The 14752-nt window shown below is 38.1% G+C and overlaps 1 protein-coding gene across 1 annotated transcript in view; it reads right to left on the bottom strand.

Moving 5' to 3' along the window:
• The window catches only part of KDM3B (lysine demethylase 3B), a 59488-nt gene that overhangs the window by 9831 nt on the left and 34905 nt on the right, over window positions 1-14752 (bottom strand). The window contains exons 10-15 of the mRNA XM_072956901.1: window positions 12919-13133; window positions 11998-12150; window positions 4976-5083; window positions 3830-3957; window positions 2319-2598; window positions 1299-1555 (exon numbers count right to left, since the gene is read on the bottom strand). Of these exons, the coding sequence (XP_072813002.1) occupies window positions 1299-1555; window positions 2319-2598; window positions 3830-3957; window positions 4976-5083; window positions 11998-12150; window positions 12919-13133 (1141 nt within the window). The remainder of the gene's footprint in view (window positions 1-1298; window positions 1556-2318; window positions 2599-3829; window positions 3958-4975; window positions 5084-11997; window positions 12151-12918; window positions 13134-14752) is intronic.

Genomic DNA, 14752 nt, shown 5'->3' on the forward strand with positions numbered 1-14752 from the left:
TAGTGGGAAAGCGACTTTTCACTATAGCTTTTAAATTTTGTACCTTATTAATTTATTCGTTCAGTAAGTGCTTACTAAATACGAATGAAACACTGTGGCACTAGGACTATAGTGGTGAATGAAACAGACAAAAATGCCTTCAATTGGAGGTGAAACAGACAATAAACAAAATATACAGAAAGTCAGATGGTAATTAGTGCCATGGAAAAAATAAGTGCAGAGGAAGCAGATGTGAGTGGAAGATGGGAATGATATGGACTTTTAAAAAGGGTGATCTAAGAAGGCTTACTGAAGAGGTGACATTTCAGGAGGGAAGAAAGGAAGCTGATGATGAAGCAAGCCATGTGGTGGCATGAGAAAGAGAGTTGTAGATGGAGGAAAGGACAAGTGCAAAGATTCTGTAGAGGGAGAGTGCCTGGCCATATTCAAAGAACAGCAAGACGGTGGATATGGCCAGAACAGAGCGGACAAGTGGGAGAGTGGTAGTTAAGGCCAGGGAAGTGAGGGGAAGTTAGGGCTAGAACCTTATAGCCCACTGAAAGGACTCTGCTTATATTATGAAATAGGAAGCCCTTGAAGGATTTCAGGCAGAGGTGACATGATCTGACTTATATCTTAAAAAGGGTGACTCTAGCTGCTGTGTTGAAACTAGACTATAGAGTAGAAAGGGAAGAAATAAAGAGGACCTGTAAGGAGTTTACTGGAAAAATTCAGGCAAGAGAGGATGTTAATTCAAACCAGAGAGAAGGCAGTGGAGGTGATGAGAAATGCGTGGACTCTAAATACATTTTGAAGATCAAACTGAAAGGATCTGCTAACGGATTAGATATGAAAATGTGAGAAAAGGGAGTCCCAAATGACTCCAAGACTTTTGGCCTAGGAACTGGAAGCCACTGATTGAGAGGCAAACTAAAGGAGGAGCAGGATAACAGGCAGATCAGGAGTGTGGTCTCAGATGTATTAAGTTTGAGGCATCTTTTAGATATCCAAGAGAATATGAATGTACTGCTCTGGTTACAAGAAAAAAATTTTTAATGTCTGTTACTGTCAAGAAGATAAATTTCTGCTGATGACAAAAAAATTTCAACATCTCAATTTCTACTGACTTCCTAACATGGCACAAAAGGTTTGCTACTTAAAATGATCTCAAACATTTCCAAAATTTAATATAAAGGAAGATCTCGTCAGCTGGACAGATAATGTAGAGAACACAAATCACCCACATACTCTCTAAACCATCTCTAATGGTTCCTTCATGGAAAAGCAGCAAAGGCTAGAGTTGTAGAGAGGACACTTACTGCTGAGGATGTAGAGAAGACCGGGGGGAAGGGTATGCCTGTGTCCAAGGGGGTTTGAGGAAGCTTTCCGGGCCCGGAGTGAAGGAGGTCTCGAAGGCTAGAGCCTTCGGTTTTGTTGTTGGAGGCAGTGGGACCCAGTAACAGACTGTTAAAAAGCTTTGGAGTCAACGGAGAGACCTTTGCAGTGGAGTTGAATGAGTCCAGCCCAAAGGGTGAATGAGACTCTTTACTGAGCACCGACCTCAGGGACCCTGCTTCTGTAAGAACATAACCGGGAACAGCATTAGGCACAAAAAGGAATAAATACCTAGCAGGCAACTGACTCCTAAAAATAAGCCAAGTAGGAAGGAGTAAAGACTCTCCCCTCCCCTGCCCCCCAAACTACGTACGGTTTGTCTGGGCCAAGCCTGACGAGCTATGACTATGGCAGGTCTCATGGCCAAGGAGAAGCTCTCCTACTTCTTCCTTTCTTTTCCAGATCTGGATTTCAAACTTCCTTTTGTTCCCATCCATCTTTCGTCTCCCTCACTTTCTAAGAGAGTGTTTCTTCAAGTGGGTCTCCAGAATACTTGTATTGGAATCACCTGGAGTGCTTGTTAAAAATGGAGATTCTTGGTCTTACTCTGAGAGATTCTCTCATTTAATATTTCTGGGGTGGGGGGGAGGGCACAGGAATCTGCATTTTTAACAATCCCCCAGGTGATTCTTGTGCCCATTGAAAAACAAATCTAGCCCTTAATCCTGGCTGAGTAACAGAACCATCTGGGAGGCTTGTTAAAAATCTTAATATCAATTCTGACTAAAGAGGTCTGGGGTAGAGCCCAGGCACCTATGTGCCTTTTTTAAAAAAGCTCCACTTCTAGAAAGAAGTTGAAAGAGATTCCCTCATTTTACGTGGTCAGCCAGAGAAAGCAAGTAGCATGTTTCATAAATGTGGATGGTAATGTGTTAGTCTGAAGAATCCCAGAATAATTCAAGTGTTCCACCCACAGGCAGGGAAGAGGCTTGTGTTAATCTCACCTTTTGTTTCTTCCTTAGCCTTCTGAGTTGCTAAATCCGCCAACCAGTGCAGGGCAGAGGAGGGTGGGGCTGTGTCAGGGCAAGGGGGCCTGATGGCTTTTAGCTCACTATTGCTATTTGACGTTGAACTGTCTGCTTTCAGAGGCTCATCAGATCTGATGTCAGTGCTGTTGGCTTTGGGAACATGGTCGGTCTCTGGTGGTGTTACCGATGCAGTTCCTCCTCCACCTGAGAAGGTGGTTTCACTTCCAGAAGAGGCACTAGGGTTTATGCTAGGAAGCTAAAGCACAGAAAGCCAACATGATTAAAGTGCTGTCCTTGTGCAGAAAAAAACATAATGCAAATAGTAATGGCTGCTGACACTAAATAGGTCTGGGAAAATAATTTGAAACTGTCCCGTAAACTGCTATCTCATTCATTCATTCATTTAACATATTTACTGAGTCCTACAACGTGACAGTTTCTCTGGGAAGAGCAGTGAACAAGACTTGAAAATAAAACAGGGTTTTTGTTTAGCATGCCTGAGGCTCAGTTTCTGCAATGGCAAATTGGCGATTATAACTTGACCACATAGAGCGGTTCTGAGGATTAAATGAGATAGTATATGCAAAGAGCTCAGCACAGGGTCTGGCATACAAAAATGCTCAATAAAATGTTTATTATTCTATTATTGAATTTTCTAGATGGTTTGCTCTAATATGTCAACTCTACTGAAAATATATCTTGATAACTCTCAGCATTAATTCTTTTTTTTTCAAATTGAAGTATAGGCAGTTACAATGTGTCAATTTCTGGTGTACAACATAAAATTTCAGTCATACCTATAAATACGTATATTCGTTTTCATATTCTTTTTAGCCATAAGTTACTACAAGATATTGAATATACTTCCCTGTTCAGCATTATTTCTTGTATATCTTATTGATCATGTGTTAGTGGCATTCCTGAAAAGCCATCTAAATGTAAGCAGTGTGTGTGGTTTTTATTTTCTTAAAATAGCCTCTTATTCAAAATAGTTACCATCAAACCGGAATGACCTCCACCTCTGACAGAGCAAGAGAAAAACCACTGCCTCTCTCTGGAGGCTCTGGATTGCTTTCAGGGTAGAATGATTCCAGATCAGCAGACCAATAGTCACATTTTTGTCCTCAGTACCTAATACGACATGGCAGGGACCATGCACACAGACAGGACTATATTCCTTGTGACTGTTTCTATACTCTTCACCTACTCAAGGATTCTGAGGTATAAATCTTGACATAATGCAAATACTCTGTGCTATTTATCAGCCAAGCCAGAATTGGTTTTGAGGACGAATGAAGAGAAAGTCATTCCAGTCAGGGAATTTAAATCCCCTGAATAACGTCTGGGGCTCTCTCTAGACAGGATTCCCTATCCCCTAAATCTGTAGGAGTCCTACAGCAGCCTGGGACAGTGGAGATGAAAATGGGACATTTCCTAGTCCTAAGAACTTAAGATTCTCTCAGTTGTTCCTGTACACACTACTTTACCTGTGACATCCCGTTAGTGACAGCAGGTCTCAACACAGATTTGTTCTGCCGGCTAATACAAGGGCAGTTTGCTTTTATTCCCCATTTGCCCCGGGCAGCATGTACCATATCTCCAATATTGTAAAGAGCTGAAAAAAGATAATAATAATAACAGTTAACCTTAGATTGCTTGAATGTGCCAGGTATTGTGCTAAAGACCTTATTTATATTATCTCCCTCAAGCCTTACCACATTTCAACGAAGTAGCCGCTTTTACCCTCAATTTTTGACAATGAAACTGAAACTCAGAGGAGTGAGGTTATTTGCTTAAGTACATAAAGTTGGTAAATGAAAGTACTGAGACTTTAACCAAGGTATATCTAGCACTAAAGTTCTGTGCACTTGTAACCACTAAGCTACATTCCCTCCCTCCTTTAGTAAACATTAACAAGGTGTCCTCCAGCCAAAACTGTAGGGGAAGATTCCTTAATAGTTCAGCATGTCAACATTTTGAATTGTATACTTGAGATTCATGTACATTATTGTAAGTTATACCTCAAAAAAAAATACACCAATATAAACTTCACACAAACATTTAACTAATGCTTAGATCAGCAGGGAGCAGGCATCTAACCACTGCACTCAGGGAGCTCTTCTGCTTGAAAGCACTGGGGTATAAAGGATCCAGGGGGTACCTCCCCAAAGTGGAGGAGAATATGGGCAGTAGATTCACCAACTTCAATGTGTGTATGTTAATGGAAGTATGAAGCTGGAAACAGACTTTCTGGAGGAATCACTAAAGTAAGCTACTGTTAAGCTGCCTTCTTCATGGATTCAAGAGGTTTGATTAGCTTTAGCTGGATTTTTACAAGCCTAAAACCAAAGGTCTTTCTAGAAGTGAGGGGACTGGCTTTTTCTATTCTGCCAACTATAGGAATGTAAAATGACATCTGAAAAGCAACCAACCTCTTCCACTAGAAAGGTGAGGCAAAGTGTGTGCACTAGCTGCATACAATCTAACATTTCTAAAGATTCAAATTCTCAGAGAAATCTGATGAGGCTTAAAAAAAGTCAGGCTGAGATAAACCATTTCACCAAATTTTATGGTAAATTATAGCTCAATTAAACCCCCCCCCCCAACAAATCGAAAAAAAGTAATTCCCTTACCTGTGCCAGGGATGATCTGTGTGGGCATAAGATTCTCTGGTTCATGGGACTGCCCCTTTGCACACTTCAACCAGGAGAAGACTTCTTCATCACCCATCTCTTCTGTCTCTAAAACAGGAATGAAATGACTTCACTTATTTTATAAGGGTCACAAGAGATGTATCCTCACTGAGTCATAGTTTCAGACTCTAAAGGCCAATTTTCTCATGGGTCAAAGAAGATAACAGCTAACACTTAAAAATGCTGCTTCACTGAGGTATAATTCACATAAAATTAATACAACAATTTAAAAGTGTACACTTCAGTGAATTTCGACAAATGGAGTTGTAGAACATTATCACAATCATGACACTGAACATTTCCACCCCCCACCTGAAGTTCCCTTCAGCCCTTTGCAGTCAATATCCTTTCTTCAAACCCTGGCCACCAATGATAAACTTTCTAATACTTAGAAAACTGCGTTTTCTAGAATTTCATATAATTGGAAGCATATAGTATGTCACTTGTGTGGGCTTTTCTGATTTAGCATAATGATTTTGAGATTTATCCATATGATTGCATTATCAGTAATTCATTCCTTTTTATGGCTGAGAGCTATTCCATATTATAGATGTACCACATTTTGTTCACCCATTCATCAGGTAGTGAATGGTTGGACTATTTCCAATTATTGGCTATTTTTTAAAACTTTTTTTTTTTTATGGAGTTATAGTCAGTTTACAACATTGTGTCAATTTCCAGTGTAGAGCACAATTTTTCAGTTATATATGAACATATATATATTCATTGTCACATTCTTTTTTGCTGTGAGCTACCACAAGATCTTGCATATATTTCCCTGTGCTATACAGTATAATCTTGTTTATCTATTCTACATATGCCTGTCAGTATCTACAAATTTTGAACTCCCAGTCTGTCCCTTCCCACCCACCTCCCCTCTGGCAACCACAAGTTTGTATTCTGTATCTATAAGTCTGTCCAATTATTGCCTATTATGATAAAGCTGCTACAAACGTTCAAGTACAAGCCTTTGCGTGGACATGTTTTCATTTCTTTTGTAAATACCTAGAAATGGGATGCTGGGTCATATGTTAAGTTTATGTTTACATTTATAAGAAATGGCCATACTGTTTTCCAAAGTGATGGTACCAATCTGCATTCCTACCACCAATGATTAATAAGTTTTAGTTGCTCCATGCCCTTGACAACACTTGGTACTGTCAGTTTTAAAACTTTTAGCTATCCTAGTGAGGACAGTGGTTGTGAGGATAGTTGTGAGTAATGACAGTTTTTTCCCATCTGTTTATTTTCCATTGACCTACCTTCTTTAATGAAGTACCTGTTCAAATGTTTTGCCCATTTAAAAACTTGACCATTTGTCTTGTTATTGAGTTTAAGAGGTGTTTATTATGGATATAAGTCCTTCAGCAAATATGTGATCAGCAAATCTTTCTCCCAGTCTGTGGCTTGTCTTTTTATTTACCTAATATATTTTGAAAAGCAGTTTTTAAATCTGATTTCTTTTGCTTTTTGTGTCTTATCTAAGAAATATTTATCTAACCCAAGGACACAAAGATCTCCTAATTTTTTTCTAGAGGGTTAGAGTTTTAATTTTTATGTTTAGGTCTATGATTTACTAGAGTTATTTGTTTATAATATGAATAAAAACAGAAGTTCATTTGATTTATTTGAATACGGATATACAGTAATTCCAGTACCCTTCGCTGAAAGGACTATATTTCCCCATTCAATTATCTTATCTTGGCACTTTTGTCAACTAATCAGTTAACTGTTTATGAGTGGGTTTACTTCTAGGATCCGTTCTGTCCATAGTGTCTTGATTACTATAGCTTTATAGAAAGTCTTAAAATGAATTAGTATAAATCCTCCAGCTTCATTCTTTTTCAAAATTGTTTTGGTTAAGCTAGGTCTTTTGTATTTCATATAAATTTTAGAAACAGCTTGTCAATTTCTACAAAAAAGCCTTTTGGGATTTGGATTGTAATTGCATTTAACTGCAGATCAATTTGGAAGAACTGACATCTTAATATTCAGTCTTCTATCCATGAATATGGTACATATCTCCATTTATTTATTTGGTCTTTAATTTCTCTTAGCAATATGCTATAGTCTTCAGAATATATGTCTTCTACATATTTGCTAAATTTTTCCCTAATTGTTCACTGACAGCAAAATAGAACTGAATTCTGTTATGTTGACTTCGTGTCCTGCAATCTTGCTAAACTTATTTACTAGTTTTGGTAGCTTTACTGTCAATTTCTTGGGATTTTCTACATAGATGATTAAGTCATCTGAGAATAAAACTACTCTTTCCAATCTAAATGCCTTTTAAAAAAATAAATGCTCTTCCTTGTCTTTTATTTCTTCATGCTGACTAATAACTTCAGTTCAATGTTTAAAAGAAGTTGTGAAGAGTCGACCTTCTTCCTTTGCTCCTTATTTTAAGTGGAAAAGTTCAATCTTTCACATTATGTAAGATGTTTCTATCTATATACCTAGTTTAGTGTTTTTTAACTTTTCTTTATCACCCCCCAAAAGAATCTTTTTAGACTTCTTTTTTGGTACTTGTGCTACCCACCACAAGAAATTTGAATACAAGATATACTGTGTATCTGTTTATTTGTACCATTTTATTTTTTTGGTTTCATTTTTCCTCATTCTTTTGAATTAGCTGAAAATTTTTAATAATATGATTTCATTTCCACTTTTGGCTTATTAGCTATTTCTCTTAGTTTTTCAGTGCTTGCTCTAGGGTTAGTAGTATCTTAAACTTATCACAGTCTATCTTCAAATACTATACCACTTCACAAATAGTCTAAGATCCTTAACAAAATATTTTCATTTCCCCCTCCTTTCCTTTGTGCCATTAGTACAAATTTTAGTTTTACATACATTATAAACCCCATAATACATCATCACTACTTTTGCTTTAAACAATTACCTTTTCAAAAGATTAAAAATAAGAGAAGAATGAATTAACAAATGTTGGCAAGGATGTGGAGAAAAGGGAACTCTCACACACTGTTTGTGGAAATGTAAATTGGTGCGGCCACTGAAGAAAATAGCATGTAGGGTTCTCAAAACACTAAAAATAGAACTGTATGATCTAGCAATTCCACTCTTGAGTATACATCCGAAAAAACCAAAAACACTAACTTGAAAAGATAGATGCACCCCAGTGTTCATAGCAGCATATTCACAACTGCCAAGATATGGAAGCAACCTAAGTGTCCATCAATTGATGAATGACTAAAGAAGATGTGGTATATATATATACAATGGAATTCTACTCAGCCATAAAAAAAGAACAAAATTTTGCCATGTGCAGCAACATGAATGGAGTTGGAGGGCATTATGCTAAGTGAAATTAGTCAGACAGAGAAAGACAAACACTGTATGATATCACCACGTGGAATCTAAAAAATAAAACAAATTAGTGAATATAGGGGGAAAGGTATAGCTCAACAGGTAGAGCACAAGCTCAATACCCCAGAGGTCCCGGGTTCATTGGTACCCGGGTACCAATCCCCGGTACCTCCTCCAAGCTGAAATCAATGAAGAAATCTAGTTACGCCCCACTCAAGAAACAAACAATATCAGCACAAATGAGTGAATATAACAGAAAAGAAGCAGACTCACAAATACAGAGAACAGTGAGTGGGGGGGTGAAATATAGTGGTTGGGGAGTCAGAGGTACAAACTATTGGGTATAAGGGGGGTGAAATATAGTGGTTGGGGAGTCAGAGGTACTAACTATTGGGTATAAGATAGGCTCAAGGATGTACTGTACAACATGGAAAAGACAGCCAAATTTTGTAATAACTGTAAATGGAAAGTAACCTTAAAAATTGTATAAAAAATTTTAAAAATTTAAAAAATAACAAAAAATTGTCCTTTATATGTATCCACATATTTACCATGTAGAATGTTCTTCACTTCTTTGTGTAAATCCAAATTTCCGTAGCATATTTTCTTCTGCCTGAATAACTACCTTTAACTTTATAGCGTGTATCTGCTGGTGATGAATTCTATCAGCTTTTCTTGGTCTGAAAAACTAGTTCACTCTTGAGAGATATTTTCACTAGGTATGATTTCTAGGTTAATGGGTTTATTTTCAGCACTTCAAGATGCTGTTCCACTGTCTCTGGTATATAGGTTTTCTGATCACTCTTCTCTCTGTTATTTTGTACATGATGTACCTTTTTTCCTTTAGTGCTTTTCAGATTTTCTTTTTATCATTGTTTTTCAGTAAGTTGATTATGATGCATTTTGGTGTGGTTTTCTTAATGTTTCTTCTGTTTGCAGATTATTGTTGGGTTTGTGGTTTAATTTTTTTTTCATCAAATTTGGAAGTTTTTTGGATTTATTTGTTCAAATATTTTTTCTGTGTCTGCCCTCCTGCCCTTTCTCTTTCTGGAATTCCAATTATATGTTTGTTAGACTGCCCAATACATCCTATAGCTCAACAAGGCACTCTTCAACTTTCTTTCTTCTCTCTGGGCTTAGTTCTGGATAGTTTCTATTGATATGTCTTCAAGTTCACTGTTTCTTCTGCAGTGTCTAATCCACTACTAATCCCACCTAGTATAATTTTGGGGGGAGATATTTTTCATCTTTAGAAGCTTCATTTGGGTCTTTTAGAATAAAAATATCTTCTATTTTTCTCCTCATCATTTCCTTTGTGTCCTCAAGCATATTTAAAAGATTTATAATAGCTGTTTTAAGGTCCTTTTATAATAGTTCCATCACCACTGTCATTTCTGGATTTTTCTATCATTTGGGTTGGTTTTTTCCCCCAGGTTACTGGTCATATTATTCTGCTTTTGTATACCTTATCATTCTTCATTGAATGCAGAGCTTTGTAATTTTGATGTTTCAGAGCACTGGATTTTCTTGTAGTCTTTTAACACATTGATTGCTGATTGTGGATCAGGTGCCCCTGAGGAAGCACAATCATCCCCCATATTTGTGGATGTGGTGATCAACATGTTAAAGAGTGTTTGGTTTTAGTCTGGTGTGTAACTAAGCAACTTGTAGATCAGTCTGAGCCTTCTGAGCTTGCTTTGCACTCTTTATGGTGGCTCCAGAGCAGCCTTTATTCTGGGACTACATTAGTCCCACTACTAAAGGTGTGACTTTTGGATTCTACCCAGTGTTTCTCCACTGTGGCTGATGGGAATAGAAGCTGTGAGTTCAGTATATCATTCAGTTGATTGCCTTGAGGACAACTTCGTCTCATGCATGTGCAGATCTGTACATAATCAAAAAACAGGTGATTTCTCTGCAGATCTCTGGTGTTCTCTCTGTGCAGCTCTGACTTCTTCAGTACATTGCCTCACTCTTCTTAGATTCTGATCTCTGCCTAAACTCAGTGAAACAGCCAAACTCTATGTTAGTTGTCTTTCCTTGTGCTAAAAACTAGAAACTGCCTCCAGGGAGTTAACTGGGACAATGATATGATTCACCTTGTTTCTTTCCATTTCTTAGGGTTCACAGACTCATGCTACCTGTTATCCAATATCTGAAACTGTGGTTTCACATATTTTGTCTGGTTTTCTAGTTGTTTATGGCAGGAGGGCAATTTGCATAAAAGCTCATCTTTCACAGGCAAAAATGAAAGATCTAATAACTACATAACATGTAGTACCTAGTGGATGTCAGGCCCTGTGCTAACCATTTTACATATATCTCATTTAATCCCACAACAATGTCGTGACAGAAGTACTCACATTATCTTTGCTTTATAGACAATGAAACTGAGGGTCTGAGGGCTTAAGAAACTAGCCCAAGTTACCATAGATAGTATAATAAGATATAGAAGTAGGATTCAGATCCCAGTAGCCTAAGCTCTAAATCACTATATTACAATGGTTACACTGTATCTCAGAAGAGGGAAGAATGAGGAAGTCAAGGCGCAAGGAGGAGTCTTGGCATGTAATATAATACAGTAAGAACAAAGTGAAACAAAGGATTTGAATAGACATTTCTCCAAAGAAGGTAAACATAGGGCCAATAAGCACATGAAAAGATGCTCAACATCATTAGTCATCTTGGAAATGCAAATCAAAACCACACAACGCCATACTACTTCAATAGCCAGTTTGATGACTATAATCAAAAAGACAGCTAATAACAAGCGCTGGCAAGGATGCAGAAAAAGTGGAATCCTCATACATCACTGGTGGGATTATAAAATGGTGCAGCTACTTTGGAGTACAGTTTGATGGTGCCTGAAAGGGTTAAACACAGAACTGCCACGTGCCCCATCAATTCTACTACTAGGTATAACCTCAAAAAACTGAAAACATATGTTCACACAAAAACTTGTACACAAATGTTCCTAGTGGTACTATTCATAATGGCCCAAAGTAGAAACAACCCAAATGTCCATCAACTGATGAATGGATAAAAAAAAAATGTAGTATATCCATAGAATGGAATATTATTTGGCAATACAAAGGAATGAATTATGTGTTATAACACGGATGAAACTTTAAAATAGTATGCTAAGTGAAAAAGGCCAGTCACAGAAGGCCAAATATCATATGATTCCATTTATACAACACATACAAAATAGGCAAATCTATAGAGACAGTAAGTAGATTAGTGGTTACCGAAGCCTAAGGAAAGGCAGGGATGGGGAGTGAGGTTTGTTTTTGTAGTAATGAAAATGAAATTACATAGTGATGATGACTATGTAACCTTGAGAATATACTAAAAACCTTTAAACTGTACACTTTAAAGGGGTGAGTTTCACGGCATATGAATTACATCTCACTAAATATGTTAGCAAAAAAACAAAGCAAGACAAGATGAAGAATAATCCTTCATGGCTTGTTTTAGTCTTCCTAGTTAGGCTGGAGTATTGGAACATGTGACAAAATATAAATGAAGCTCAATAGCTAAAGAAGGGGCACAAACCCATTTCTGCTTCAATTTCCAAGTCCCACACCTCCACTGAGAGTTTACCTTCAGAAATACACAGGACAATATTTGCTCACCACTGCGTGGTCGGCTTTTCCTGAGCCTGTAACAGTCAAGGCAGACCCCAAATCCACATTTGCGACAAACCCAATGGATGTTGAACAGAGTTGTTTCACATACATCACACATCTCCCGTACACCACGCACTGCTCGCTTCCATGCCACTTTCTCTGGTGGAAAAAGGAAGAGGAATATGTTGGCACTGGCCACCCTGAATAATAGCAAAAGATCCCAGATCCACTGATTCTTACTTAAGCATTTTGTCCAGCAATAAAACTCAAAGATTCATGAGATTTGTTTTTCTGTAATTTTAAGAGATACAAAATACAGGGAATTTCTAATATTTCTGAACAAGTGACTATGAGCATGAATGCCACATGCTGTCACTGAAGATACCATAAAATTTTCAATTTCGGGGAGTTTGGAATAAGAGGATTCTTAAAATACAGGGCATAATTTCATAGTATAATATTCCTTGGTCTAGAAATAGGGTACAGTATCTCACAAAAATGAAAATATCAAAAATGTCTGAATATCGTGGGTGCTAGGTGTGAAACACGGCAATCAGTAGCACTTCATCTATTCACAAATCATAAAGTATAGCTTACTAATAAAAATTAGTTCAAAGCAAACTGAAAATATTCTGTAAATCAAACCCAAATAGGGATCAAAATATAAATTATGACAACTATGCTACAAAAATGAGAGGCAATCAAGGAAGGAATTTTTAGTCTGTCAACTGCCAAAGACTAAAAGAATGAGGACGGCTGGATATAGGTATGGCTTCAGCCACTTAGTTTGCTACAAAAAGAAGTCTTATCAGTCTTAATTTATCCATAGAAAATGCCATCTGCCACTCCTTCCACACCTCCCTTTAAGCAAAAGAAAATGAGTTTCCAACGAGAGTTGCCTAGAAGATGAGTAAGAGGGTGCCTTACGGTGTGGCTCCACCATCATCATGGCCTCCTTCTCCGACATCACAAGCTGGCAGAACTGGTCCCCAACATTGGCCAGAATGTATTTTGAGGTTTCTAGGTCTATTCCTTCTGCTAAGGAGGAAGAGGGAATCCACAGGTTCATGGCATCAGGGTCACTTTGCTGGGGACTTAGAAACCCCTCCACACGGAGTACCCCCTTTCGAGTGAAGATCAACCTGAGGCAGGAAGGTACACAGTCAAATACATGGTAAACAATAGCCATGCAAACCAACACACACTTAAAATCCTAGGACCTAAAAGATATTAAAAGACACTTAACAGGAATCAGGTTAAGAATTTTTGCCATATTTGACCAACACAGTATGCACTGTCTGCACTAACAGGAAGGCTTGTTAACAACTAGTAGGTCTGGGTTCTCTAAAAAGCTATCCCCAGAAATGCCTATCAGTTTCTCCAACCACTTGTTCGACACCAGCACCCACACCACTGAACATGACCAGAGGAAAAATACAGAGCTGTGCTTAGTGTTACACTTGAATTTCATATCTATTTATGTCAGGTGAGCCCTTGATATTGCCTGGCAGTCACAACAGTCTCCTGGTGTGCTTCCTCTCCTAGATGCCTATTTAATATCTTCTCCTTTCTTTTCAAACCTCCAATTATTTTCCCCATGAGGACCTTGCTAGGTATTCCACTGAGAGCCAGAAGAGAATTCCAACAAGCTCCCACCACCACACTACCATGCCTTCCTGCAACTGTACTCCATCTTATTTTCTGCTACTATGAATGAACTAGGTCCTAGTGAAGACCAATCTCTCCACCTATGCTCCACATCCTATCCTCTTGCACAGGCATCTCTCCACTAGTTTTCTCTTCTACCTCATCTATTTTCCTCTCTTCCAAATTATTCCCAGTGGTTCAACTTGCTGTCTCAAAAATCCTCTTAATCCCACCCACACCTACCTCCATCTATCTGTGTTTAAGAAGAAAAGTTTCTTAAGAGTTGTCTGTACTGACAGTCACCAGTTCTTTTCCATTTTATTTTCTCTTAATCCACACCAATCAGCCTTTCCTCCACCAATCTACCAAAACTGTTTCTGACAAGGCCACTCCCCCTAGTGAAATCCAGTGGTCATTTTCAGTCCTTATCTGACTCAATCCAACTGCAGCATTTGCTACAGTTCATTATTCCTCGCTGGGAACACTTTCTTCAGTTGTCTTCCAGGATACCTCACTGGGTGCTCTTTCTCAGCCTCCTTTACTAGTTCCTCCTCATCTTTCCCATCTCTAAATGCTGGAGAGCTTCCGAACTCAGTTCTTGGACCGCTTCTCTTCTTTACCTAGACTCTGACTCCTCAAGTGATCTCAATTAGACTCAGAGCTTCAAATAACTAGTGACATCTACATTTTTATCACCAGCCTGGACTCCTTCCTTCAATTCTAGAGCTGCCCTTTCAACATCTCTATTAGGAAATATAATAGGCGTCTCTAATTTTACACGCCTATATTAAAATTCCCCATTTTTTTTCCTCCCCAAACCTGCATTTCCCTGAGAAATCTCCTTACCAGTAAATGGCAATTCCATTCTCTCAGGTTTTAGGCCAGAAGCCATAGAATCATCTTTGATTCCTTTTCTTTCATACCTCTCATCTAATCCATCAGAAAATCAAGTAACCCTAACTTCAAAATATACCCTTCAACCACTTCTTATCACCTCTATCAATACCTCCCTATACTAAAGCCACCATATTTTCTCACCTGGATAATGCCAACAGTCTACTAATTTCTCCTTGCTTTTGCTTCAATATAATCTACTCTCAAGAAGGTAATCACA

This window comes from Vicugna pacos, chromosome 3 (genome assembly GCF_048564905.1).
Source record: "Vicugna pacos chromosome 3, VicPac4, whole genome shotgun sequence".
In the NCBI taxonomy this organism is placed as follows: domain Eukaryota; kingdom Metazoa; phylum Chordata; class Mammalia; order Artiodactyla; family Camelidae; genus Vicugna; species Vicugna pacos.